At 40.9% G+C, this 25522-nt stretch overlaps 3 protein-coding genes across 5 annotated transcripts; 2 read left to right on the forward strand and 1 right to left on the reverse strand.

The window, feature by feature from the left end:
• The first annotated feature begins 1396 nt into the window (after positions 1-1396).
• LOC121615882 (acetylcholine receptor subunit alpha) lies at positions 1397-9198 on the forward strand. Its single transcript, XM_041950375.1, has 9 exons — positions 1397-1489; positions 2688-2830; positions 2920-2964; positions 3585-3694; positions 4138-4333; positions 5270-5507; positions 8030-8253; positions 8458-8694; positions 8783-9198. The coding sequence occupies exons 1-9, from the start codon at positions 1447-1449 to the stop codon at positions 8909-8911; spliced, it is 1365 nt and encodes a 454-aa protein (XP_041806309.1). The 5' UTR covers positions 1397-1446; the 3' UTR covers positions 8912-9198.
• A 1483-nt stretch (positions 9199-10681) lies between these two features.
• gpr155a (G protein-coupled receptor 155a) lies at positions 10682-20730 on the forward strand. Of its 2 annotated transcripts, XM_041950589.1 has the most exons (17): positions 10682-10709; positions 10810-10921; positions 11138-11653; positions 12806-13205; positions 13550-13718; positions 13829-13984; positions 14651-14734; positions 14833-14953; positions 15079-15163; positions 15682-15772; positions 15876-16071; positions 16927-17016; positions 17206-17336; positions 17792-17887; positions 17974-18038; positions 18202-18339; positions 18813-20730. In XM_041950589.1, the coding sequence occupies exons 3-17, from the start codon at positions 11227-11229 to the stop codon at positions 19006-19008; spliced, it is 2445 nt and encodes an 814-aa protein (XP_041806523.1). In that variant the 5' UTR covers positions 10682-10709; positions 10810-10921; positions 11138-11226; the 3' UTR covers positions 19009-20730. The 2 variants fall into 2 exon arrangements, with proteins under 2 accessions (XP_041806523.1, XP_041806522.1); XM_041950588.1 differs by lacking the exon at positions 10682-10709 and having other exon boundaries at positions 10720-10921.
• scrn3 (secernin 3) lies at positions 20653-25018 on the reverse strand. Of its 2 annotated transcripts, none has more exons than XM_041950591.1 (8): positions 24928-25005; positions 24633-24795; positions 24325-24506; positions 23930-24129; positions 21769-21981; positions 21510-21672; positions 21230-21410; positions 20653-21118 (listed from the first exon to the last, which is right to left on the reverse strand). In XM_041950591.1, exons 2-8 carry the CDS (start codon positions 24786-24788, stop codon positions 20957-20959), a joined length of 1257 nt encoding a protein of 418 aa, XP_041806525.1. In that variant the 5' UTR covers positions 24789-24795; positions 24928-25005; the 3' UTR covers positions 20653-20956. The 2 variants fall into 2 exon arrangements, with proteins under 2 accessions (XP_041806525.1, XP_041806524.1); XM_041950590.1 differs by having other exon boundaries at positions 20654-21118; positions 24633-24801; positions 24928-25018.
• Between the last annotated feature and the right edge of the window lie 504 nt (positions 25019-25522).

The raw sequence follows: 25522 nt of genomic DNA on the forward strand, positions 1-25522 counted from the left end.
ATTTCAAACTGAATAAAATAAAGCTTTTCAGTAGAACTCATACATAACAGACCGTATTTAAGCATTTAATAAATGGTTACATGTAGTTGCATGTATGTATGAATGACAATACAGTAAAACACAGTCAGAATAATATAAAATATGTCTATGATGGAGAGGTTATAATTGTTGACAAATGCTGGACGTTAAAAGTGTCCTTATAACTGCTTACAACTACATTACAGTGTGTCATAACACATTAATTAAATGTTTATATATTGCGCATAAATGCTACATAGGGGAACTTAGTGGTACCAATTGTCCTTATAGAATAATTTCTTAAGCACTGTAGACTTAGTTTTATATTGTATATTTAAACAAACTCAACAAAGACAAAAACAACAATGAAACAACAGACAGACCATAAATTACACAGCATCATTCAAAAAGAAATACAGCTACACAAAACACACTTTCCTTCCTCTCCCTGATGTTATCTCATACCCATCTAACTGACTATTGACCCGCACTAAAACTCTCACTAAATTTAGTCACATTTATTGGATTTGTCTCATGTCTAATGAATGATTAGATTTCTAATGTATTCAGTTTTGTTCTGGGGACTTTTGCCGTTAATCTTGCAGTGCTAGTTGAGCAGTATCTCAAATCTCAATATTCCAAGAGCCACTGGCATATACCAAACTTTTAATAACATAACAGGTCAAGCTGATGATAAGAGAACAAATGTAAACAGCATAAACAATTTGCACATGCATTGAAAAAAAATCAACAAAAAATGCATAATATAACAGAGCAACTGCAAAATGGACAATATGACCAGATTGTTTTGTCAACAACTGCTCCCAAGATCAGAAAGGACTTGATAAAGTTTTATTTTTGAGTTCTAGTTGACTACATGTCGCCCAACCTAAAAATGGTCCATCACACGCGTAGCTTTTTCCATGGAAGGAACAGGCACAGACATGCACGTCAAATCATTGTTCACTATGGAAACATCTTTTTGTTTTTCAGTGGGCTGCACATGCCCTTTACACGCATGTATAAATATATACACAGAAGTCAAGGCAGCATTAATAGCTAATCACCGATAGAAGAAAAACCGTAGAGCAGAGAGCATGTGTCCTGTCTTTGCACCTCGAGGTTGTGTGTGGCCAAGTTCACGATGGGATATTTCAGTGGTGGATTACTCTGGCACGTTGATCTTATAACAGATGACAAAGAATGTGGCCCTCTCAAATGACAAGCATTGGCAGCCAGTCAGTCACATCCGCTGTCGGACAATAACAGCGAGGCTCTGGGTGGAGAGCTTGGAGCTTGTTCACTGAGTTATTTGCCGGTGCTGAAAGAATGTTTTAGGTGGGTCAAACCTTTTTAGCTCTCAAGTGGCGAACGGGCAACGTGTTGAAGTTGGATCTTGCTTTTGGATGCCTGGGTTTATTGGCAAGAATGAATACTGTGTTTTCCATTTTTCATCTAGTCATTATAGCAGGTAAGAACTTCCTGAAAGCTAAATCAAATGTGTGTTGATCATCTGTGGAAATGAGTGTTTTTCTTACTTGATTGCTTTTAATGTTTCAAGTTTATAATGAAGTTTGAGAAAGTTGGAGTTTAAAAAAGCAATTATCAAACCATCTTTTCATTGCCTGTGTGTAGTCAAACTGCTCTCAGGTCAGTGTAAGCTGATCCTGTTCAAACAGCAAAACTAATGAGCAAATTTCTGTGCAAACAGGCTCTTTGATTGACAAGGCCATGTGCACTGTTTTCATTTTGCTTTTCAACCTTTTATCCGTCTGTCACCGCGTGAAGTCACCTGCGTAATTGCGTTCAGGAGGATTCCTCAGTTTCCTCAGCTGAATTTCTTGAGACTCATTCAACCATTCAAACAACATGTTGCTGTAAAACGACCTTGACTTCAAGGTCAGCTGAAAAAATGAAAGGGGATCCTGCTCTGGCTTGTGACGGATATGTAGAGGAAAGAGCTTAAGAACATCTCTATTAACAACCCCACAGTAGTGCCATCACATGTTTGAATGCAGTTTTGCCAAATTTAGACCCCAAATCCAACACATACAAGCAAATATGACATTATATCTACACTGCAGGCCCACAGGATTGAGAATATTTGCTTTAGTGTAATGTTTTCATGATTATATAGCCTGGGAACGTCAAAAACCTATTAATATATTTAATAGATCATTGATCATTGCTTATCTGCTTTTTAAGCCTTCTTTAAATGTTTTTTCACCTTTTCATCACCTTGCTATGGACTGCATGGCTAAACCTGGCACATTTACACGATAGACACAAGTGTTCATGTTAATTAATGTGCATTGTCCCTTCTTAAATAAAATAAACATGAATAAATAAATGAAAACATAAACTTTTTTTTATGTTTGTATACAATGCCCCCAAAAGCTTTGACACACTGTACACATACCTGCTTTAAAACACATCTTAGACCGAGAATAGGACACCTGTCACATCTATTTTCAACTCATATTAAATGTACTCATGTCAAGTATCGGATGTTCTTAAAGCAATATTCTGCTTTGGCAGAACATAACAGCTTTCCAGCACGCTCGAGGCATCTTGAAGAGTAGAGAACGTCAGATTTTACTGTCTAAAGGCTTTAAATGTAAGTTAGTAAAAATGAGCCTGTCTCCTGTGTGGTGTCTTTTTTATTGCAGGTGCTGTCTGGGCCTCCACTGACGAAACGCGTCTGGTCAAGACCCTCTTCACTGGCTACAATAAAGTTGTGCGTCCTGTCAGTCACTTCAAGGACCCGGTGGTTGTTACTGTGGGCCTTCAGCTCATCCAGCTCATCAGTGTGGTGAGGTCTCATGTCACACGCGATGTCATCCCATCTGTGTTAAGATTCACTGTCATCTACTGTCTAAACACATTTATCTGCATCTGCAGGATGAGGTCAACCAGATTGTCAGCAGCAATGTGAGACTGAAGCAGGTTTGATGCGTTCCTTCATTTTTGCAGTTGTGATATTAAAGAAAAGAAAGACTTTAGACACGGCGTCATGTTGCGGAGAGCCCTGATAATGACAATGAGCAAGAAAAAGATGGGAAAATACATCATCATGCTGCTAGCTACAAATTATAAAAGCACCAAATGTGGAAAAATAAGTTGTGATGCAAAAAAAATCAATAACAAATAGAACAAATATTTGATTTGGGAAATGCTGGACTTGTACTTCACACATATTGTTCACTTATTTCTGTAGTACCAGATGGATTTGTTGTTTGATTCAATGCACATATGCGGCTCTGTATAGGAAGAGTTTTGTTCCAAACACAAATATTTGACCACCCCTTCAAACAGAATTACATTAGGGTTCAGTGAAAAAATCAGGTGTTTCATTCTTCAGTGAGTCTGAAGCATTCTCTGATGAAATTGAGGAAGGACAATCGTGTAACAATTAGGGACAAAACACTTTGTAGAAAAATGTGCTTTGGAAATCACAGTCTGCATGATGCTTTCCGCTCAAAATATTTTTCAGAAAATGATTAAATGCTGGTTGCCATTATTGAAACGCTTCCCATTGTTCTGAGCGTGCTTGTGTATTTTTTCAGCAATGGAAAGATGTGAACTTGCAGTGGAATCCAGACGATTACGGCGGCATCAAAAAGATCAGAGTTCCCTCCACTGACATTTGGCGGCCGGATCTGGTCCTCTACAACAAGTATGTCATCTGGCTATATTTCATCCATGTTGTGTCCCTCGTTTTTTCTCAAACCTTTTTTTTCTCCCCCCTTATAATAGCCTTTATACAACCTTACGAATCCAAAACTCCAGAAACCATCAACACACCTGTCAGTGACGTTTTGAATCTCACTTTCAGACACTCCAGTATACAACGTGTGAAAGCTCAGATTTCATCAGGCTAAATCTGGACCCTGTATTGCGGGTCCTCCCTCCCCCCACCATATGCTGCATCTGACACACTGCTGTTTTTCCCTGACAACCAGCTCCGCCGCCACAACAACTTGTGGCAAGCTGAGCTCTGGTTGGCTGGGCTGTGCGACAGCAGCGCTGACCCATCCTCGGGCACTGATGTCCCCCTGCGTTAATATTTGACTTATTATCCCCCATGATGATGCTGCCAGTGTTTATCTGTGCCCACAGTGCTGACGGTGACTTTGCCATCGTTCACGAGACCAAAGTGCTGCTGGAGTACACAGGAATGATCACGTGGAACCCACCTGCCATCTTCAAGAGCTACTGTGAAATTATTGTGCTGCATTTCCCCTTTGACCTCCAAAACTGCAGTATGAAGCTGGGCACCTGGACCTACGATGGAAACTTGGTTGTCGTCAATCCTGTAATTCCATTCAGATCGTTTCTTTAAAGGAATGGTTTTTCGTTTTGGGAAATGCATTTATTTGCTTTCTTGCCAAGAATATCAATATGAGAATATCAGAAACAGGGGAAACAGCTAGCCTGGCCCTGTCAAAATAAATCTAAACCTCAATAACTAGCATGTTGTATATCGTTTGTTGAAGGAACCAAAAGTATAAAAATATATTAGGGTTTTTATGGGGGTTTTGTGCCAGACTATTTCCTGGCTGGGAGCAGTGATTTCCTGGAGTCCCATTAATCCACAACTTGTTTTTCTGTGAAGTTTGTTGTATATATTAAACAAAAGAGACACAATGTGCTAATTAGTGGGCGTGTGTGGTAATGCTTGGACTGAATCAGACTAGCTGCGTCCCCTTGGTTTCGGGCCTCATGCTACGCTAAGCTAAGCTAACTGGACATGATAGTATCATCATTCTACTCATCTAACTCTCAGCAAGAGAGATATTAAATGCATTTCTCAAGATCAAAGTCAAGAAGTCAAACCATTACTTTAACATTGCAAATGAAATGACTTTCATGATACTTGGCTAACAAAACATCACAGAGCAAACGCCAAAGGTCCTCTTGCACAACACTGCTAACATTTTAACCTCCTTATTATTGCTCAAGAGCTTGGATTCATCCAAAATAAACAATAGGCCTTCATCAGGAGTGCTATCCTCCTTTGTTATAGAGAATAAGCACCAATAAGCAAATGCTGCACTATAACATCAAAACCCTCTCTGACATCACAGCATCACGTAGAACACATAGCCTGAGTTTGAATGTAGGCAAACAACCTATAGAGTAACCATGAACATGAAAAACATGTGGAAAATTGTAAAAGTATAGTAACAGAATAAAGAATTTAATTGAAAAATCAACCTTTAATCACCTGTTTGATGCTTCTCCTCACCAGGACAGTGACCGCCCTGATCTGAGTAACTTTATGGAGAGCGGAGAGTGGGTGATGAAGGACTTCCGCGGCTGGAAGCACTGGGTGTACTACGCCTGCTGCCCGGACACCCCTTACCTGGACATCACCTACCACTTCCTCATGCTGCGGCTCCCACTGTACTTCATCGTGAACGTCATCATCCCCTGCATGCTCTTCTCCTTCCTGACGGGTCTCGTCTTCTACCTTCCTACAGACTCTGGTATGTCGACACAGCTTCCATCTGGTTTGTTTTCACACTAAGTATCGGTCAATAGTATAACGACACAGTTCAGAATCGCCATAATTAATTTTGACCATTGTAACTTGCTGGAGGGCATAAGATGGCATGTTCATATACAGCACTCCACCAGTCAGTTATCCATATCATAACACTCCTTTTTGCAAATCTAACAAGGTGCTGAAATTGCACATGTGTAGAAATAGTTAGACATTTTGGTAAATAAGCTTTCTTGCTGAAAGTTAGATAAGAAGATTGATACCACTCTCACTCTTATCTGTTAGTTAGTTTGCTAGTTTGCTTATTTTAGCACAAAGACTGGAAACAAGGGAAACAGCTAGCCTGTCAGTTAGGGTAACAAAATCTGCCTACCAGCACCTCACTGTGCAAGATAAGAAATAGTCTGCACTGAATCCTCTGTAAAACTGCAAATTGTTGATTTTATTCTCTTTTTTTTCTTTGATGGATTAAGCAAATTAAATATATAATCTTAATTGGTGATCTGAGGTGCTGGTAGGCCAATTTTGTTGTGTTTGGACAGAGCAAGACGCTGTTTCCCCTGTTTCCATTCTTTGTGCTAGGCTAGGCTAAGATAAGCTTGTTGTAATTTAATATTAGCAGTAGTTCACACTGGAGGTATATTGATCTTCTCATCTAACTCTAAGCAAGACAACAAACAAACTTAATTACCAAAATTTCCAACCATTCCTTTAAAATGACAGTAAATGGCAATCACTTCTAAAATGTAGAAATGTAAAAACGGTATATAATGTAAATTAATCCAGGTGTGTACAAAGACACCCTCACCTGAGAAGTACACACACACTGTAAACAGACTCAGAAGTAGCTATGTGCAAGTGTGCTATTTGTCAAAAATGAGTTAACTACAACATTCTTGCTCCATATGAAAACACAGATATGATAACTGATTTCATGTTGGACAAACCCTTGTTTCTAATTTTGCCTGTCAGTCGGAGGTGTCCCTACATCGGCTGCTACACTGCCTGTGTGCACATCTGGCCGTGTTCCCAGTGTGTGGGTCTGCCTCATTACCCAGGGTCCCTCTGTGCTGTCATGTCTGAAAGCAGGCCTTCGCTTTAATGTATAATACATCACTTGATCCCTGTTTCTGATACGGCTGCTGACAGGATAGTGTGGAGGAGAAGCTGGTGCCAAGAAGACGCTCTCCCTGGGATAACTGCTCTTACTGAGCAACAAAAACAACAAGCCTTGCATTTTATTTGTGAAGTGGTGTGCAGGTCTGTTTACTTGTGCTGTTGCTGGGTTTAGAAACTACAACAGAGAAGAAAATGCCTCTCACTCTTTAAATGTGGTTTGCTTGTATGGTTGAACAGTGCATTTATTGTGCTGGTGGACTCCGGTTGGATGGCTCCGAGAGGGAGGAATAGGACTCATTGAAATAGCTCTCCCTTGTGGCAGTGTAATAAGACTACATACTGTGGGTGTCATGACCCAACATACTGTTTCATGTTGCAAATCTGCATTTTTCTGTCTGGTTCCAGGGTTATTTCAATGTGTCTTATAAAGTGAAGTGTGTTTAAATAACGCAGAATGTACTGAAAATGTTTGTCCTGCAACCCCTGTTCCAAAACACCTGGGACGCTATGGAAAACAAACACAGAATGTGATCAGTTTTGAATCCTTTTTGACATATACTGAATTCAAAACAGTACAAAGACAATATATTTAATGTTTAACCTCATCAGCTTCATTCATTTTTGTAAATATGTGTTTATTCTGAATTTGACACGTTTCAAACAAGTTGGGACAGGAGCAACAAAAGACTGGGAAAGTTGTGGAATGCTCCAGAAACACCTGTTTGGAACATTCCACAGGTAAACAGGTAGATCATCTCTTCAGTGTGTGGGACAGAAATTATGGTCTAAAGTTAGGGTTCCCAACCTTTTTACCTTTTGAACAGTTCGTCTCAAGAGTTGATCATTTTGAATGACTTTTAGAGTCACATGGGTTGAGTTTCTAAGTTAATTTGTGACCTTGGAACAGCGCTTATAAAACAGTCTCACCTTAACATCCTTTCAGTAGCTGTTTCGACACTTATGATCATGTCATATGAGAAAAATCCATTTGCTGAAGAAGATCATGTGCAACTAAGTAGACCTTGAGGTAAGACTGCTTAGTCAAATGCCTTTTTTCTCCTTTTCTATCCTGTCACAACCCAGAGAAGGAGAAATGAGTCAAGGGCAACTGGACTCGGTTGTATAAACTTGAAATAGAAGTTCCAGTTGCCTTTGATTCAACCACCCTTTGATAACCATGACCTGGATAACTGAGAATCTTCAGTCATTTCACAACCCTTCAGATTTATTCAAACCTAATCTAATCTATCAGGTCCTGACCTGCAGACGAAAACACAGATCTAATTGTTGACTGATCACAAGTATTTCTTGCACAGCAGATATATAACGCATGGCCTGCCTGTGCCATCGGCAGGAGCAGTAAAGACAGTTTGTTGTGTCCCCCAGGTGAGAAGATGACTCTCAGCATCTCTGTCTTGCTCTCTCTGACTGTGTTCCTGCTGGTCATTGTGGAGCTGATTCCCTCTACCTCTAGCGCTGTACCGCTCATTGGGAAGTACATGCTCTTCACCATGGTCTTCGTCATTGCCTCCATCATCATCACCGTCATTGTCATCAACACCCACCACCGCTCCCCAAGCACTCACACAATGCCAGACTGGGTCCGCAAGGTGAGCTGGCTGCTATCATTTTGAATCAGTCCTTATTCCAAGCTTGCTGAGCTTTAGAGGACAATCCTTCATCTCTTTTTCCTCTGCGTTATATTGCCACCTAGTGGCAGCAGACAGAATATCTTCTTCTTTTTTTTTTAATTGCATCAGCTCTGATGTTGTACACTCCTTGACATAATGCATATCCTGTGTCTTTTATGGCAGGTTTTCATTGAAACCATTCCCAACATCATGTTCTTCTCAACAATGAAACGTCCAGGGAAGGAAAAGCAGAATAAGAGTATCTATGGTGGTGATTTTGACATCTCAGACATCTCTGGCAACCAGACTTCTACAGTTCACTACCAGTCGCCCATCACCAAGAATCCTGATGTCCGCAGTGCCATCGAAGGAGTCAAGTACATCGCAGAGACCATGAAATCAGATGAGGAGTCCAACAATGTAATCACACACAAAGTGTATGTTCTTTAATGAGTCTTTTGTCTTGTGTGTGTGTGTGTGTGACATGCTTTCCCTCCTCTCTCCCCAGGCTGCTGAAGAGTGGAAGTTTGTGGCCATGGTGCTGGATCACATTCTGCTGTGCGTGTTCATGGCTGTGTGTCTGATCGGCACATTAGGCGTGTTCGCAGGCCGTCTCATTGAGCTGAGCATGCTCTGAAGGCCTGTACCTCATGTTTTACCGGTTTGACTTTTCACAAGACCAGTTTGTTGTTCAATGTGAAACATACTACCTTTGTGTTTGAAGCTACTGTGTCCTGTATGGACTGTAACATCTCTATTTGTTTGCTTCTTGGTGTTTGTTTGTTTATGTACGATATCATGTTTTATTCAGTGTCTTCCTCATACTGTATGACAGAGCACTGTTTTGTTTTTGTTTTTTTTTTATGGAATATACTGTACGTGTGCAATTGAAATGTTTAATTATTTCAAAAGAAAACATTTTGCTCGACATATTTATACATACATATTTATAGGGAACAACTAAATAAAGGGTGACTGATTTAGAAGTGCAGTCTTGCTCAGCGTCCGTATGAAGTCTTTCTGATAATTGTGACTTTGGCAAACTGACAAGTTATGTTGCACATTTTCAAATATGCCATAAATCTAAAGGTGGGAAATGTGAAAGCAGGAATGTGAGTAGGTACAATACAGTCAGACATAAACTCTGACATGGTCTTCTGAACTTTGGATGATATTTCCGTGAAGATACTTTTACACTTTCCCCTTATTTGCAAGGACAGAAGCGATGTATTGGACAGGAGAAACATCAGCTTTCTGACACTTCTCCAATTATGCAACTTTCTTTATGGTATGTTTCGCACTGCAGTGTTTAGACAGTGTTGGAATGGAACAGTACATTTTCAAGTGTTCTTTATGGAGTATTTACATGTTATGCAACTTCGTATTTCTACTCCATGTCAGAGGTAAATATTGGACTTTTCACTCCACTACATTTGTCTGTCATCTTTAGTTAGTATAATCACTTTCCAGATTAAAATACTGCATAACCACCCTGCCCAGTGAAAAAACATGCATAATCAATTCAGGTAATTTTCTGGCAGACTCAAGAATAAAGTGTTCTTTTATGGGTTGGGAAAATTATCCCTCTTCTTAAGCTAAATAAACTCTTCAAAACCCCTCTTGGATTAGCTGGAAAATTGACTGCCACAAAGGTGAAAACAGAGCTGTTTTTCTGAGCTCATGAAAAGTTGTGGTTCTCACGGGACAGCGATGCTACAAACATATGATTATCCTATGATGCATTGCTGTAGATTAAACTACCCAACAGTATATAAAGTAGTTCAAATTAGCACAACTGTAAACATGGACAGCAGTAAAATGCAGCATACAAATGAACTCAACAATAACAATAATTCAAAAACACGTATATAACATTGATTACTAAAAGCCTGACTTGGACATAATGAGTACTTTGGATTGCAACATTTTGATGAGAATACTTAAAACTTTTACTGGAGTAAGGTTTTGGATGCAGTGGAGTGTTTTCACAGTGTGGTACTGATAATGTTACGCAATTAAAGATCTGAATATTTCTTCCCCCACTGTCTTTAGATGTGTAACTTTTTCTGTCAACCCTCTACTTAACATTCCAATACACACAGAGTGTCAGTGTCCCTTCATTATTAACTGTAACACATGTTTTCACCTCTGTTTCACAACTTTCGCAGGACTTAGAGCATAATATTGGTTATAACATAAACTCAGTGAGGCTAGTTGCTCTGCCAGCTGTGCTGTAGGGTATTAACTGATCTTGGCTGGTTACAAAATAATTAACATGTTCATGCTGATCACTGAAGAGGGACTCGGGGACAGGTTGGTAGGCTAAGTCCCGCCCCTCCTTCCCTCTTCAAAATGTGATTGGTTGCACTCGTTGTTGACAAAATGTGATTATGAAAGTTGGAGGGTGGGAAGTAGCTACTCTAGCTACACGAAATGTAAGCAGTACGGAGTTATGTCAGCAGTTATGTAACAGCGAACTTCACAAATGTTATGGTTTCGCCGCGCGGATAAATACCTTCTGTTTCTGATTTTCAGCGACACCGTCCTTCACGCCTCACCAGCGAAGCTAACCGGCTAACATTAATGGCTAACAACGCTGACGTTTGACTGACACATGGTGCATAAAAGGGCACAACTACACTCAGAGGTGAGACTAATCTTAAAAACTTTACTTTAAAAAAATGCGACCCTTGGTGGATATTTTAATCAACTTTACAGCCTCTCTTAACTGAGTAATTTCGGTTAAATGATGGTGTTTCGGTTCACTGTCTTAACGTAGTCAGCGCGTGCACCCTTACACGAGCCCCTTCAACGGTTGGGTAACTTCTTGCTCTCCTCCTCTGATCGTATCTCCCTCTGTTAGCGCCTGGCAGCACCGAGCAGCGACGGTAACAACATCAATATGACCGCTGACCAGGCGTGAGAGCTGACACTGTAGGAAGGATCGGCACGATGGAGGCACCCGGCACAACCATTAACTTTTCAAATGAGGAGGAGGACCCCGACTCATCCGCACTCCCGTCCACCATGTCTATTGACAAGCTCTTCCCGGCTCTCTTGGAGTGCTTCGGGATAATACTATGTGGATACATCGCAGGGAGGGCAAACATCATCACCTCCACCCAGGCCAAAGGATTGGGCAATTTCGTGTCAAAGTTTGCCCTCCCAGCGCTGCTCTTCAAGAACATGGTCCTGCTGGACTTTGGTAATGTCATCTGGCCATTTTTGTGGAGCATCCTCATCGCCAAAGTGTCTGTGTTTGTCATCGTGTGCGTCCTCACGCTCATAGTTGCCAGTCCTGACAGCCGCTTTAGCAAAGCCGGGCTCTTCTCAATATTTGCCACCCAAAGCAACGACTTTGCTTTGGGATATCCCATTGGTGAGTAAAATGCCTTTCAGCCTACCACCCACGGTGCTGTTCATTCACTGCGATCATGCTGTGCTAATGTTTGCCCACCCATCAAAACAAAAGCATAATTATCTATTTGTTATACCATTAAGTACCTTAGAAAACACATTTGGATATCACTGCTTTCATTGCCGTCCTTAATCAACATTACGTTCATGTAAAAACTGTTTCCCAATTGTGTGATCATTTTTGAACAAAGTGGGGTTCATTATTTTATACTCCCACACATGGATTTGCAGAAATATAAACACATCTCCGATCATGCGTATGCTCAGCTACCTGTGGTGTACATGAACAGGTCCAATTGCCCACTTTTTTTTAACGAAAAGGAAATATTGCTGTGCAGTAATAGTCTGTTTACATGTTTTCTTTACAGATACTTAGGCTTCTAATAGCATTATCAGGATGTTTCCTTAAATTAATAAACAAGCCCATTTAGACATGAATTAATAATTGACAATTAAGCATTTTCAAATAGAGTGGACATTACTTTCATCAGTTGTTCTTCAGTTTTAGTGAGGCAGGTAGTCCAGCAGTGACATTTCCAAAAAGTCCTTTGTCTGGATTTCACTTTAATTACGAAAGTTAACCTCAGTATTTGTTACGTTTCCGCAAACTTTCAAAGCTGAGCATTGTTCTGCTTCGTCTTGTAAGTCAGAAGAGACTCCAGCTCCTCCAGAGAGGTTTTTAAATGTCAACCTTTATTTGGTGCCAACATGGTACTAGCATTTCTTATGGTGCGGATTATTAGGGCAGATAAATGAACAATTGTGCATCACACAGACATGCTCAAATTTCAGATTTTCCCTTGAATGAGTGATTTTCCAAAGCTGTTAGTGCTCAGGCATGTGCTGTCATGCCTGCTCTCAGACATGACAACACAGAATGGCCCTTGTGTAAATGTTCGTTATACATGAAAAAGAGCATTAACCAAAATATTTCAGGGAGTCTGCATGTCTTTGTGTCTATGCAACATTTTAGTGTGAAATCTAGGTGAAGTTTTTATACACGAGGTCTCGGATATTTTCGTACTTGACTGCATTTGCTCTGCAACCCAACATGTCTTATATGCCAAATATTATAAGTATATTGAGTCATTTGTTGTCACTGCCTAATCCACAGTTGAGGCCCTGTACCAGAGCACATACCCAGAGTACCTCCAGTACATCTACCTGGTTGCACCTGTGTCCCTGATGCTTCTAAATCCCATTGGCTTTGCCTTCTGCGAGATCCAAAAGTGGAAGAATCAGGGAAACCACCAGCAGAGCAAACTCCGGATCATGGGACTCGTGGTTTTACAGGTCCTGAAGAACCCTATAGTGTTCATGGTTGTCATCGGTATCATTGCCCACTTTGCCCTGCACCAGACAGTCCCTGCCTTCATGGCTGAATTTGTGGATGGCTTGGCCAACTCTTTCGGGGGAGCAGCTCTATTCTACCTGGGTCTGTCCATGGTGGGCCAGTTGGGGAAATTAACCAGATCCACAGTCGTGACACTGATATTACTTACTACAGCAAAACTGTGAGTAGAAAAAATGTCATTATTGCACCTGATGTTTATTTTGTATAAGACATGATTTAGTGTTGTTGGACGACTTCTCTTTTAGAATGAGACGTGCACTAGGAGTGTAGAGAGTCAGCAGGTTAGAGCTTTGTAAAGTGCTCCCAACATGTTGTTTTGTGGTGATGGTTTGGGTGACTCAAGCCTTTCTCAGACCAGAAGCCTTTTACCAAACGGATGACTCGTTAAGAGGTCTGAGGAGTGCATGAAAATAACTTGTGCATGTAAATGTTTTAGTTGCACTGCATTTCTCAGCGTAGTGCTAACTAACCCCTCAATTAATGGTCTTCTGATGTGACTTTCAGGTTGCTAATGCCGCTGATTTGTAAGGACATGGTGGATCTGTTGGACAATAGCAACACCAGCGCCTTGAACCACTCAAGCCTGTCCAACTATGCCTTTCTTTATGGAGTGTTCCCCACTGCACCAAGTGTGGCCATCTATGCTGTCTATTACAATGCAGAGCTAGAAGTTGTGAGTTGTTTACATCTACCTTCCAACCTCCTACCTGCCATCCAGGCACTGTACTGTTTTTTTCATCTGTAGCTCACTATACATGATTTTTTTTTTCTGCTTCACAACAGGTAACTTCTGGGATGGTGATCAGCACTTGTCTCTCAGCTCCGATAATGTATGTTTCTGCGTGGCTACTCACAATGCACTGGATGGATCCTCGGCTTCTGATGAATTCGCTGCAGAACGTCAGCTTTAACATAAGCATAGTGAGCTTAGTTGCTCTGGTGAGTCACAACTACCCACTTCAGTGTGACATGTGTAAGCTTGTTGTTGGCTAACCGTTTATGACGGTTTATGACTTTTTATCAGCTGGTTTGGCTTCTTTAGTTTTATCTCGGGGTGTGGAAACCGAGGTCAAAGTGAAGCCAAACGAGCTTCGGAAAACATTTGTTATCACATGTTCCACTTCTTAACCGAAAGCACTTTGGCCTGCTGTGATTTAAGTAATTTATTTAAGTAATTTATTTCCCTGACAAAGCGCAACTCATTTTTGATATTACACATGTCCTATTCATGTGATGTTATTGTGTAGGGAAAATACAAAAATGGCTTCCTCTCAGATGCCTGAACCACTGTGGCAGGTTAACATGAAGAGGCTCAGTCATTTAGAGGATGTGTGAGAAAACAGATGCTTTACCGACTGATAGACTTACTTCCTCATTTATTCTCACTTTCAGCGTTTTTTAAGGAACCATGAACTTGTTTCTATAAACAGTGACAGTGTTTGCATTGATGACACATATTCACATTTGTGTTTGCGTTCTGCTGTGTCTTATACTTTGTTTTTCTACAGTGTTTCTGTTTCATTCTGTTCTTCTGTGCAGCTTCTGTGGAAGGTCTCTTTGTTGGTGAAAGTGAGTTGTTTGAAATCTGTGTATTTTCTCTGGCAGGTGTGGACAATTGGTGTCATGTTTTTAAGTAAGAAATTCAAGAGAATTCCTCACATTTTTACAGTCAACCTATTCTTAGCACAGGTGAGCACACTTGCACATACTCTCTAAATAGATTTTCTCATCTATTACTTAAACTGACTGACAGAGATCCACTGTATTTCTTATGTTGTGGTCTCTAGTTTCTAACATGTATTGGGATGATCGTGTGGAACTTTGTGGTGAAAGGAGACAACTTCATCGGGCAGGTCCTGACCTTCACATTGTTATGTACCTCGCTCTACAGCACTTATGTGTGGCCAGGTATGCTGTGTGGGCACACAACCATCCACGCACATTCACCTCACATTACCCTGCTTTGTTTTGTTTTTTTTGGCAAGCTCTGAAATTTGAAATTTGACAGCAAATTTTGTAATGTTTATTCTTAGGTTTGATAGCACTCTCTCTTGTGCTCATGAAAAGGTTTAAAGATGTGAAAGTTTCGCCAGGCATGTTCATTGTTGCAGGCTGGGGGTAAGTTACTTTATGGAAGAATAAAGAAATGAAACCAAGCCAGTTTGTATGGTGGAGCTTGGCAGAGAAAAAGTTAGAAAGACAACTCAAACACAGAGAACAAAAAGTGATTCAGACTCAAGTCTGGATTTTAAATGTTAAATGTTTGTTTAAATGTTAAATAGAAAGATTTTTAAGATCCAGCCTTTGGTCTGAATCTCTTTTTTCTTCTGTGTGCAAGTCCTCCATTGCTGCACTACCACTAAAATGTGGAGTCATAACCAGAGGAACTGCTCTAAAGTAGAATTCATGTGTTGAACAGTTTAGCTTCGATTTGTATATATGAACTGGTTCCAACCAAAACTAAGAGCAAGAGTACTGAGGTTGACTTTTCAGGAGTAATGATGCCTCACTTGAATATAAATGATTGGACAAAGCTGTTCAGCTCCTGAAAATGTAATTATTGTCACAAAGCTTCTTATTTTACATTTTGATACTGTGAGTGATTTTGTTTGTAAAATTTGTCTTGATATTAACAGGTTTCCAGCCCTAGCAACTGCTATATTGCTCATTTCTGGGGAAAAAATGTCTGACACAATTGACTCATCCTTCTTTTACGGCAAACAACAGGTAACAACATCAGTAAAATAATTTTCTTGCTTTCTGCTGTTTAAGAACTGTTTTTGAACCTGCAGAGATTTACCTAAAAGTCTGCATGTGTGCTTTTTGACAGATTATCTCCACCACAGTTGTAGTTGCCTTCAGTATAGTGCTTGGAGGGGGCGCTCTTGTGTGTCTCAGTAGAGGAAGCTGGGCCCAAAATGACCATGTCCAAGAGGGAAACTCTGCAAATGATCTTGTGACAGAAGTCGAACCAGGAGACCAGAGTCTGTTTGAGCCCATCACCCCATCAGGAAATCTCAACAGAGGTACTCTTTCTTATGGAGACCATTTATCTGAGCTTTTTAACCAATAATTCAGTATTTGTTTGGAGACGTCTGTTTAATGACACTGAATAAGGACTAGGCTGCTAAGTACAATAACAGTTTGGTGATTAAATCACAGCACATGATAGTCACTGGAGCACACAGAGGCCGTTCTTACATAAAAGATGATTTGTCAGTTTCCAAAGCCTAAATCTGAAAGGAAACCAAGAGCACAATCAATAATCCAAAGTCAAGACTACTCTTTATCTACAAATTGTCAACAGCAAACTGCAGCGTAGGCAATGCAACTTCCAGCCAATGTTCATCCCCCCACAGACGATAGTCAGTTACATGAGGGGGAAGTAAGTCTTGTTCCGACTTTTTGGTGTCATTATCTGGAGGAAACATGATAGGCCTTGTTCCCGATAAGCTTATTTGAAGTCTCTGAACACATCCATCACAAATGATACTGTATAAACACATGACTTTGACTAGTAATCAACCCTATTTGGCTGAAACAGAGGGTGGCTGGATTCACTGGTGTTCTATTACCTGCATGTAGCAACTGAATCATGGCTCACTGAAGATTCCGGTTTAAGTTTACTTAAATATTGTGCTCATAGTCATGATGGATGCAAACTGCAGCACTGCAAGTGTTGAAGAGAAACACATAGTGATTATGTTAGTGGGATTTGTCAGATACTGTGTAAACCAATGAAAATGTGAAGCTGCATGTACTAGTATAGCTGTCAGATCCGTCATGGTGTTACACCCTGTAGTGTGTTACTAGCTCTATGCGTGGGAACTGTATAGTAATACAATAAATAATCACCATCACTTTTATCACTTTGTTATCAGCGTGCCTCATATGTGACTGTGCACCGCCGCAGCCCATGCCCGACATGATCATCAGCACAAATATGAACAACACACCAACAACACTCACAGGTATCGTATTGGTCGGCAGAAGACATCCGTTTTCATTCTGCGAGAATTTAAAATGTATGAAATCCCAATCGGTAAAAGCTGTCAGTACAGAGCAGCATTAATGGTGGAACTGTTGTTTGAAGAATGTACAGCTTTTCTCCTAAAGTAATAAGATTCAGTATTTTAAGTCTGTTTTCCTGCCACCCTCAGGTCAGTGTGAGAACAGGTGTGAGTCCACAGACTGCCTGCTTGTCCAGGTGGAGGAGCTCCAGCAGGTTGCAGATAGACAAGTGGCGCGTCATTTGCTCTTATGTCTGCTTCTGATTGTCAGCTTGCTTGCTGTGAGTAAACCACCACCTTTCACTTTCACAGTGACATGAAGTCAGCCTTACTGCCTGCATTATTACATTTAGTGCATCACAAACCAAGTCAGATACACATGGCTGAGCTGTGTAATTTCCAGCTCCTGTGACTGTTGATGGAAGACATATTTAAAAACACCCATTCAAAAAACCCATTAGAAAATTATTATTTATTGGTCATAACAGATAAGACATATATTAAATAAGGCTAAATAATCAATACCAATAGTTGTTGTCTTTCTGTGAACCAAAAAATGTTGAATAAATTGTGAGTAGACACAGTTTCAAAGGCACATGCTTTTCAGTCACTGACATTTAGTGAGTTGTCGTAATGCAGTTAGATTCATTCAGCTTGTTCTACAAGCTGCCACTGTGAATGAGATTTGCTGTTTACATCTCAAACATAAAATCTCTCTTGATTGCTGTTATGACAGAACTTATCCAGCTGCTTGTGGTTGCTCTTCAACCGCGTTCCTGGTAGACTCTACTTGGAGCTGCAGTTCTTCTGTGCTGTGGCCAACTACGGACAGGTTGGTGCCTCAGATACTACAGTAGATTGTGAGTGTTCATTTTTCACACAGTCCCAGTGTCATGACATGTTTTTTTCTGTTACCAGGGTTTTCTCTCCTTTGCTCTGTTTGGGCTGGACAAGCATTTGATTATACTGCCATTTAAGAAAAGGTAAAGAACGGGTGTGTTATGAAACTTACTCCCACTCTAAAGCACATTTGAATTCTTTTATACACACAACATGCTGTATGTACTGTGTAAATAGTATACTATATGTACACAACACTAAACAGCATCCATGAGTTTAAGTTTTGTTTTTGTGAATGGTGTTTAGGTTATACAGTCTGTGGTCTGGAAAGAAGCAAGAAGAGCAGCCGCAGACTGATTTACCTGAGGATATCAGGATGACTTGCATCCAGTTCACCAAATACCACAAAGACCAGTGTTGTCATGACATCGTCAAAATGAGAAGGTGAGAGCACACAGTCTTACTCACTGCTGAGGTTGACAGGAAACGGCTTTGAGTAAACATCTTCTCTGATGTGTAGAGGAACAAATCCTGGTAGCTGTTCACATACCACAGTACTCTGGTGTGTAAACACAACATTCAAAGTTGGCCACTCGTTCCTGACTCAACAACTCCGCTTGGATCCTTTATGATCTGGCTCCTCTTTGCTATGTTTATGTTAGTTCCATAGTCCCATCTTTACAACCTGTATGCTGTTATTGGCTGGGGGCTACACACCCGCTGCCCAAAGGTTGATGGCCAGAAAAGTCCTGAACACAGCAAAATAAAATTGAGGTAGAGGCCAGGGTCTGCAGAAACAGACACTGTCACGCTCTTCTAGTGGGTCATGAGTGATTGAGAAGGAGTCAATCCTACTCATTCTGCTTTTAAAGAGAAGTCAGCACACCTTTGAGTGAAGGCATCTTTTGACTTTTCAGGTGTGGGAAGAGGACTATGGTGGACTGCTTTCTTGGCTGTGAACTTGTGGAGTGGCTCCAGCAGGTGGGCTTGGCTCAGGACCATGGTGAGGCAGTACTCTACGGAACACGGCTACAGCAGGGCGGTGTGCTCCAGCACATCAAGCAGGAATACGACTTCCAAGACAGTCGCCTTTATTACCGATTCATGATATGACATTTCTTTTTTGCCAAAGGTAAATTACATTTTAGTTCAGGAAAAAAATACTGCCAGATACATCTTTAGGTCAGGTAAGAGGAAGGACAATACTGACCTTTAGTTTGCACTACCATGCTGTCCACACGCTGTCCACCCTGCAGCACTGTGGATCTCAGTCGGGTGTTGGAACAGACCTGACTGTGATGTTGGGTGTGTTCAGAAGTGCAAAAGACTTGAAACTTCAAAACTAAAAAGGCCAGTGAATCATACATTATCTTGAGTTAGCGTAAAGGGAATTAGCACTGTATAGGTTAAAGGGTCTTTTTAACCACCTGTGTCTTATTTTGGTAGGGTGACATTTAACATTTCACTCACCAGGTTAATTGCAGAGATCTGGAGTTGCTGCAAGATTACTATAACAATCAGTTGGGACAGGGACATGAGCTGTCAGATGACCAGACATGTACAGTAAACCATTGAAACTATTTATTTTGAGGTAACAGTGACAGTGGGAGTATCTGAAATGGTAGTTATAACCCATTATTGTGTGGAAAGACTGCACGCATAGCTACCACTAAGTTCTGCAGATTAGGGTTCAGGAAGTCAGTCTTTAAATTCCACTTGAGGTCTACAGCAGACAGATCAGGCTATAATCTTAAGATTTTACAGTTTTTCTTGCAAGTGAATATGACACGCTGTTAGTTTATTTACATGTCAGATAGTCTGCGTTCCTTGCCTTGTTTGACTCAGTTGTGCTGCATCCTTAAATCTGCAGTGAAGCTGGTGAGTAAAACATTAACACAGAACTGATCAGACTGATGGACGTAACTGCAAAAAATACGAGCTAAGGTGTTTCCGTTTAACATGCTTTTTCAAGAATAACATAACTAACAGGTATAACTTAATTTAAAGAGTGAAACAAGACTTTGCTGCTTTTTAAGGACTATTTTTGCATAGGTGTTTATGCAGTCAATAATGGACTTTCATTTGTATTATTTTATGCTGAGTCGTTGTGTGAGTGACATTGCACAGAGTGAATGTGTCATTTCCTGCACTGGAACACTTGAGTGTAATATCACTCGTCTACCAAAGCCACTCGCCAAAGTAAAAAAGGGAAGATGTTTTTTACATTTTCATCCATTTTTCAGTTTGTCTGCAGTCACTTTAACTATATGATTAAGTTAGTTTCGCCAGTGAATGTAGCATGAAGCATGAGTAATGTAGCTTTGATAACATGTTGTTTAACATGACATGTTAATTACAACATGTTGGCTATATCTCAGTACAACAACCTGCCAGTTAAAAAACACATTTCCCTTCTGTCCATGGCCATGTTTAAACTTGTTTTTTTATTGCTTTTATAAAGTGGGAAACAAAAGAAAACCGGCACATTTGCATGGACTGGATACCTGACGGGACGAGTTTCAGAACTTAGGGAGTGTTAATGTAATGCATTTACTTGAAAGTGATCTTCACTTTGAAAAACATAACATCATCCTCCATAAAAACTTTGTGAACTTAAAGTTGGAAAAGTGCAAGCTACTGTAATTGAGTTTTTCTCTCAGGTGTATAATAAAAAGAGAATTAACCCTGCTAAATGAATCTTTTATGTGGCTTTAAGTCCAAAGGTTTGTGTTTCTTATTTAAAAAAGCATGTTCAGAAAATGGGTGTGAAAAAAATCTGTCTCAGGCTGCATATTTATGCTATGTTTTAAAATAAATTTTATTGCCCAACCATCATATCATGTATCACATAGTGACTTTGTTCTGTATTTCTGGTTAATGATTTGATGCACAAGTGAACATTTTTGTCCATATTATACAACATGGGATTCACAAATTTTGAGTATCATGGGCTGCTTAATTTAGTTTACTTAAACCTGACTAAAAGCTAATTTGCAGAGACTGCAGAGGCATATACTGTACTGCTGACCTGTTCTGTTGATTCCAACAAGAAGCAGGCCTATCAGCTTTTACTGTAAACAGCCACCTCCTCCTTAACAGAGTTGCAGAACAGATTCACCAAAAAGTCGGGTTCCTCAACGCCGCGCGAAAGGAGCTCCTCCATCTGTGTCATCTTTTCCTTCTCCAGCAACCTCATACTTTCTGTGATCTTCTTTCCTCTCTCCTGCAGACAAAAAAACAAATAAACGCACAATTTGTAAGGACACTTTCAGCACCGTGACCACAGCAAAGGACAACATTGGGTAAACTCCACACTTGAATTAAATAGTTAAACCTTGTGGGATTCAATGATGGCAGCCACCAGTTCGTGTTTGACAAACAGCTCATGTTTGCGGTCGGGCTTGCTCTGGAAGCGGGGCTTCTTCTTCACAGGATCATCTGGACCGTAACTGGGAGACGACGTCTCCTTCAGCAGCTTCAGGTTTTTCACAAAGATGAAAGGTTTGAATACAGACCTGTTGTGCGAAAGAGCAACTTATTAAATCACCAGCCACTGCCTTCAAGTGAATTTGAAGGATGCTCTTTGTCGGCTAAAGTGAGACCGAGCGCTGTACCTTTCAGGGTCTGGAGTTGCCGTAAAATAGTGAACCCCTGGCAGAGAGGGATCCCTGGGGATGACTGACACCATACTTCCTGTTGTCATGAACATGCCCTCCATGTTGATGCCGCTGTCTTTATCCCTCAGGATGTCCATCATCGTCTCAGCAGTTATGCGACCTTCAGTGAATAAAATCATGTGCATAAACAGCGCTGGAAGTCATGTAACTTTTTCCTGCTGTGCCAGCTTTCCACAGCGAAGTGCTCTTTACTAACCGTCGCTCATTTCCAGCAACTTCTTCCCCTCACAGTATCGGCTCCCAGCGGCTTCTATTCTGGCTGTAGTTATGAAGGAGTACACTGTGGCAAAGTTGAACTGAGTCTTTCCGTCCCACCAGCCCTTGCTTCTTGCATACTCCCTCATTTCTGGGTGTTCCTTGTCTATCTTAGTCGTTATGCCGTACTGGTTGGAGATATTGCGATAGCCATCTGGAGAAGTGTAACACATATAATGCTGTTATTCACCATTCATGCTTCATCATCTATGTATCGGCTACTTCAGGTTCATGCAAGGCCGTTTGAAGCTGACCTCGGTGGTCAACAGTAAAGGCGTTCCTTTACTGTAGAAAACTGAAAAAAATTAAAGGACGTGGCTGCAGACAGGACAGCAGACCACAATTACAATCACAGATATGTAACCATACAGTATATACTGTTTATGTCTGTGAACCACAATGGTGATTTCTTTAAAGAAAATTGGTGGCGCTTCACGGTTCTCATTAGACAACGTATGTGTAAGAGGAGGACAAGGAAGAGGAGAGCACTGGAGCTGTCTTCCTCCTGCTATTTAGATATTGCACTTGAAGTAGAAGAAGGAGAAAGAGGAGAAGAGGAAGAATAGGGCTGCACAATTAATCAAAATGTCACAGTATGGCTAAATAGCAGGAGCTGCAGTTTTCTGATGAAGGGTAAGTGTGTCTCCCTGACCACAGCGTGGACAATGAAGCTGCTGTTTGAGACTCAGCAGTCTGTTACACGAGCGTGTTAAACTATGTCACTGTTAGGTTAAAATACTCCACGAAGCTTCCCGCAGACAGAATGTGATGAGAGAGGCCATAAAAGTGTAAATATGTGAATACAGTGATATTATTTTACAGTCAAGAGATGTGAAAAAGAGCCAATTTTGCTTTGATTTTCCTGTTTCGGTGTTCTTAATGTTTCTCAATCATAATCCATGATTTCCTGTTTGTTGCTGAGTACAAAAAATGAACAGGTATTTAATAAGAAAACATTTCAATGAATTGTTACTGAGGTTAATATGACAACTGATCGTGCAGATTTCAGGTGATACTGACCAGGCCTTTCTTCTACAAACAGACCCAATGATCCGTGTGGGAGTAATTACACTAAGTGTTTGGCCTTGTGCTAATAAATGCTTGTGTTTTCAGCTCAAAGCTAAAAAGTCATGCTGGTGGGAGCAGGCTGTTAAAGGAATAAAATAAAAAGTTCAAATAACATGAGGCCTGGAGTGATATCTTTTTCTCACTCCAGAGAGCAGAGAGATAAAACTAGCCAGTGAAACCTTTACGCAGCTCAGCTGAGATAAGCTTTACATTGTGACACACCTTAATAGGAATTTTGATGTAGCTAATAATTTACACGGCTGCTTATTGTATGGTGTCGTCGTGTGACCTGCTGACGAGCAGGTTCAGCAGGAACGCTTGCAAAGATGTTTAATAGTGATCTGACTGCACTACGCTGCCAAAAGTAAGAAGACTCTCGTGTCCACATGCTTCAGTTCTTAAGTATGAGTTGAAAATTCAGGTGTTTTGAGTCTGGTAAACAATATTTTTACTTTTGTAAAACGTTCTGTTCACATTTGCAAACAAATGGAAATAGTAATGTTGAGTGACTTCCTGCGTACAGGTGACCATAGTTGTTGATGTCTACCACCTTGTCTGAAGCTGAATTGTTGGGCTACTCGGGGCTGCCACTATAGCCACACAGATACTGTATCTTTAACCCTGACATTACGTTAATGAGGCTTCCAACCAACATACAGCGTGTACTGTGGGCGCTCTCTTGTGGACAAACTCTATAATGGTGACTGTTTATGGAAGTGCCCCAAACATATCTTTGGCATTTTGTTCTGCAATTTCTTGACATTCCTGTTGACATAAATAAATAATATCCGCGAACGTTATTAATGTGGTGGGCTTTTCCTTATTTCTACAGACATGTGAGTGCCTTCCTAAATAAGTTATTTTCTCCCGTTTCTGCACTGAATGGCCCCTTCTTTTGTCTTTGTCTTTTCTGCGGTTTCCTTTTGGCTTTCACTTCTGACTGCTAATACTGCGGACTAAACAGTAAAGTGCTTTTTGAACTCAGCCCATCACCTTGTATCTCAAGTGGAAACCTGTGTTCTGTCTCTGATTACCTTCCACTCTCTCTGCTGCCCAGTACTTCCCTGCCGTTTCCAGCAGCCATGCCTCCGTCCTGTCTGAGATGAGGAAGCTGTTGTGGTAGGTGAAGCCACTCTCATCCTCCATGCAAGATCCTCCCTGGCCGTACTTCTCCAGCAGCTCAGTAATGACATCCACAGCCTTCTCAGCTGTGTCGGCTCTCTCGAGTGCAAGCCTGGAAAATTGCAGGGTCACAGATTCATGTCTTTCTTCGTCCATGTCTGGACTGACAAAGGTCAGCGGAAGGAGAAGTTACACTGAATTGTTTCTGGCTGCTGCTATGTCATTAAATTTCCATTTTCTCCCCAAGATGAGGCTGGAGGCTCAGAGGCTTAATAAATACAAACAACTGCTCTTTCATGGGCTTCACCTGACAAGATCCATGCCAAGGAGAGCCTCGTCACCATCAGCACTCTCTCTGCCCCACACTGCTTCATTTCCAACACACACTTGGTGCTCATTTGCGCCCATTTCTGCGCCCCACAGCCAGGCCGGTCTGCTCAACACCACCGCATATGTGTGAGCAGCCTGCTCGATCTCTATGTATGTACACTGTTGACAAGAGGAACAAGAGACAGGGGCAGAAGCTGTTAATGGTTATCGAATGGCACATTCACCGAGGAGGACTGTGGGAAATTGAAGGTTGGAGGGCAATAACAAGCTGTCTGTGTCACCTACCTCCACCTTCTCCTCTGCATTATAGTCCCTGGCAGGAAAATACACCACCTCCTGGACTTCATCACAGGGCCTGTCAGAGTTCTTCCCAAAAATGATGCGTTGTCCCTCAGTGGAGGGGGGCAGAGCCACGAAGGTGTCACAGGAGCAGGGCTGCATTTTCAATCTGGAACTTGCAGAGAGTAAAAAGAAAGATTGCAGGTTGCTTAAGTCACATTTATTGAACGGCCGGGCGAGCCCGCGCGCGGTGCCGCGTAATGCTGTGACCGCACTCATCACTGCAACAAGTTAACCTCACCTGTGTCAGTTGTCTCACCGAGCTCCGTCAGTTTCTGGTTTCATTTCTGTTTACAGACCTCTGGGTTCACCTCAGACTCCATGCGCGGAACAGTGCAGTCACGTGACCGACGTCACCGAAGTCAGTTTTATATTCGTAGTCAACCCGGCTGTGAAACGGCCTGCTTCACATTTTTACTTTATTTTTCACCATTATTTGTTTGTTTAAAGTGTATTTCTCATTCTAAGTTATTACGATAGCAGTTGGTGTTCCTCGAGCCTTGCATCATTTGATTTGATTTATTTTTTATTTGAATATTGCTAAAAGAGTTGTCATCAATAATATTTACTGTCTCGTTTCATCTAATTTCATTAGTTTCATTTAATTTAATGCAATCATTGAAATCTATATCTACTTAACGACATGAACAAAACCAATCAAATCATAGCTTTTGATTTTACTTTTTCAAATAAATGCTATATTTTAATTAATGCATATTGATGTGACATGGTGGTTTTTGGCATAATGATCTACGCATATATTCAGTTTAAATCTTAACCTTCGTAGTTCAACAGCGACCCACGCAACACCAATTTGAAACTTACTTCATGCAGAC

This window comes from Chelmon rostratus, chromosome 13 (genome assembly GCF_017976325.1).
Source record: "Chelmon rostratus isolate fCheRos1 chromosome 13, fCheRos1.pri, whole genome shotgun sequence".
Classification (NCBI taxonomy): Eukaryota; Metazoa; Chordata; class Actinopteri; order Chaetodontiformes; family Chaetodontidae; genus Chelmon; species Chelmon rostratus.

Bases quoted from the DNA above. Each gene is read 5' to 3' on its own strand.
- LOC121615882 (XM_041950375.1), top strand. From the start codon at position 1,447: ATGAATACTGTGTTTTCCATTTTTCATCTAGTCATTATAGCAG. The intron at 2,831-2,919 runs GTGAGGTCTCAT...CTGCATCTGCAG, and splicing joins TCATCCAGCTCATCAGTGTG to GATGAGGTCAACCAGATTGT. The intron at 8,254-8,457 runs GTGAGCTGGCTG...CTTTTATGGCAG, and splicing joins TGCCAGACTGGGTCCGCAAG to GTTTTCATTGAAACCATTCC.
- gpr155a (XM_041950589.1), top strand. From the start codon at position 11,227: ATGGAGGCACCCGGCACAACCATTAACTTTTCAAATGAGGAGGAGGAC. The intron at 13,719-13,828 runs GTGAGTTGTTTA...GCTTCACAACAG, and splicing joins ACAATGCAGAGCTAGAAGTT to GTAACTTCTGGGATGGTGAT. The intron at 18,340-18,812 runs GTGAGAGCACAC...TTGACTTTTCAG, and splicing joins GACATCGTCAAAATGAGAAG to GTGTGGGAAGAGGACTATGG.
- scrn3 (XM_041950591.1), bottom strand. From the start codon at position 24,788: ATGCAGCCCTGCTCCTGTGACACCTTCGTGGCTCTGCCCCCCTCCACT. The intron at 21,982-23,929 runs GTAATCAGAGAC...ACACTTCTCCAG, and splicing joins GGCAGCAGAGAGAGTGGAAG to ATGGCTATCGCAATATCTCC. The intron at 21,673-21,768 runs GTTAGTAAAGAG...TATTCACTGAAG, and splicing joins GTTGCTGGAAATGAGCGACG to GTCGCATAACTGCTGAGACG.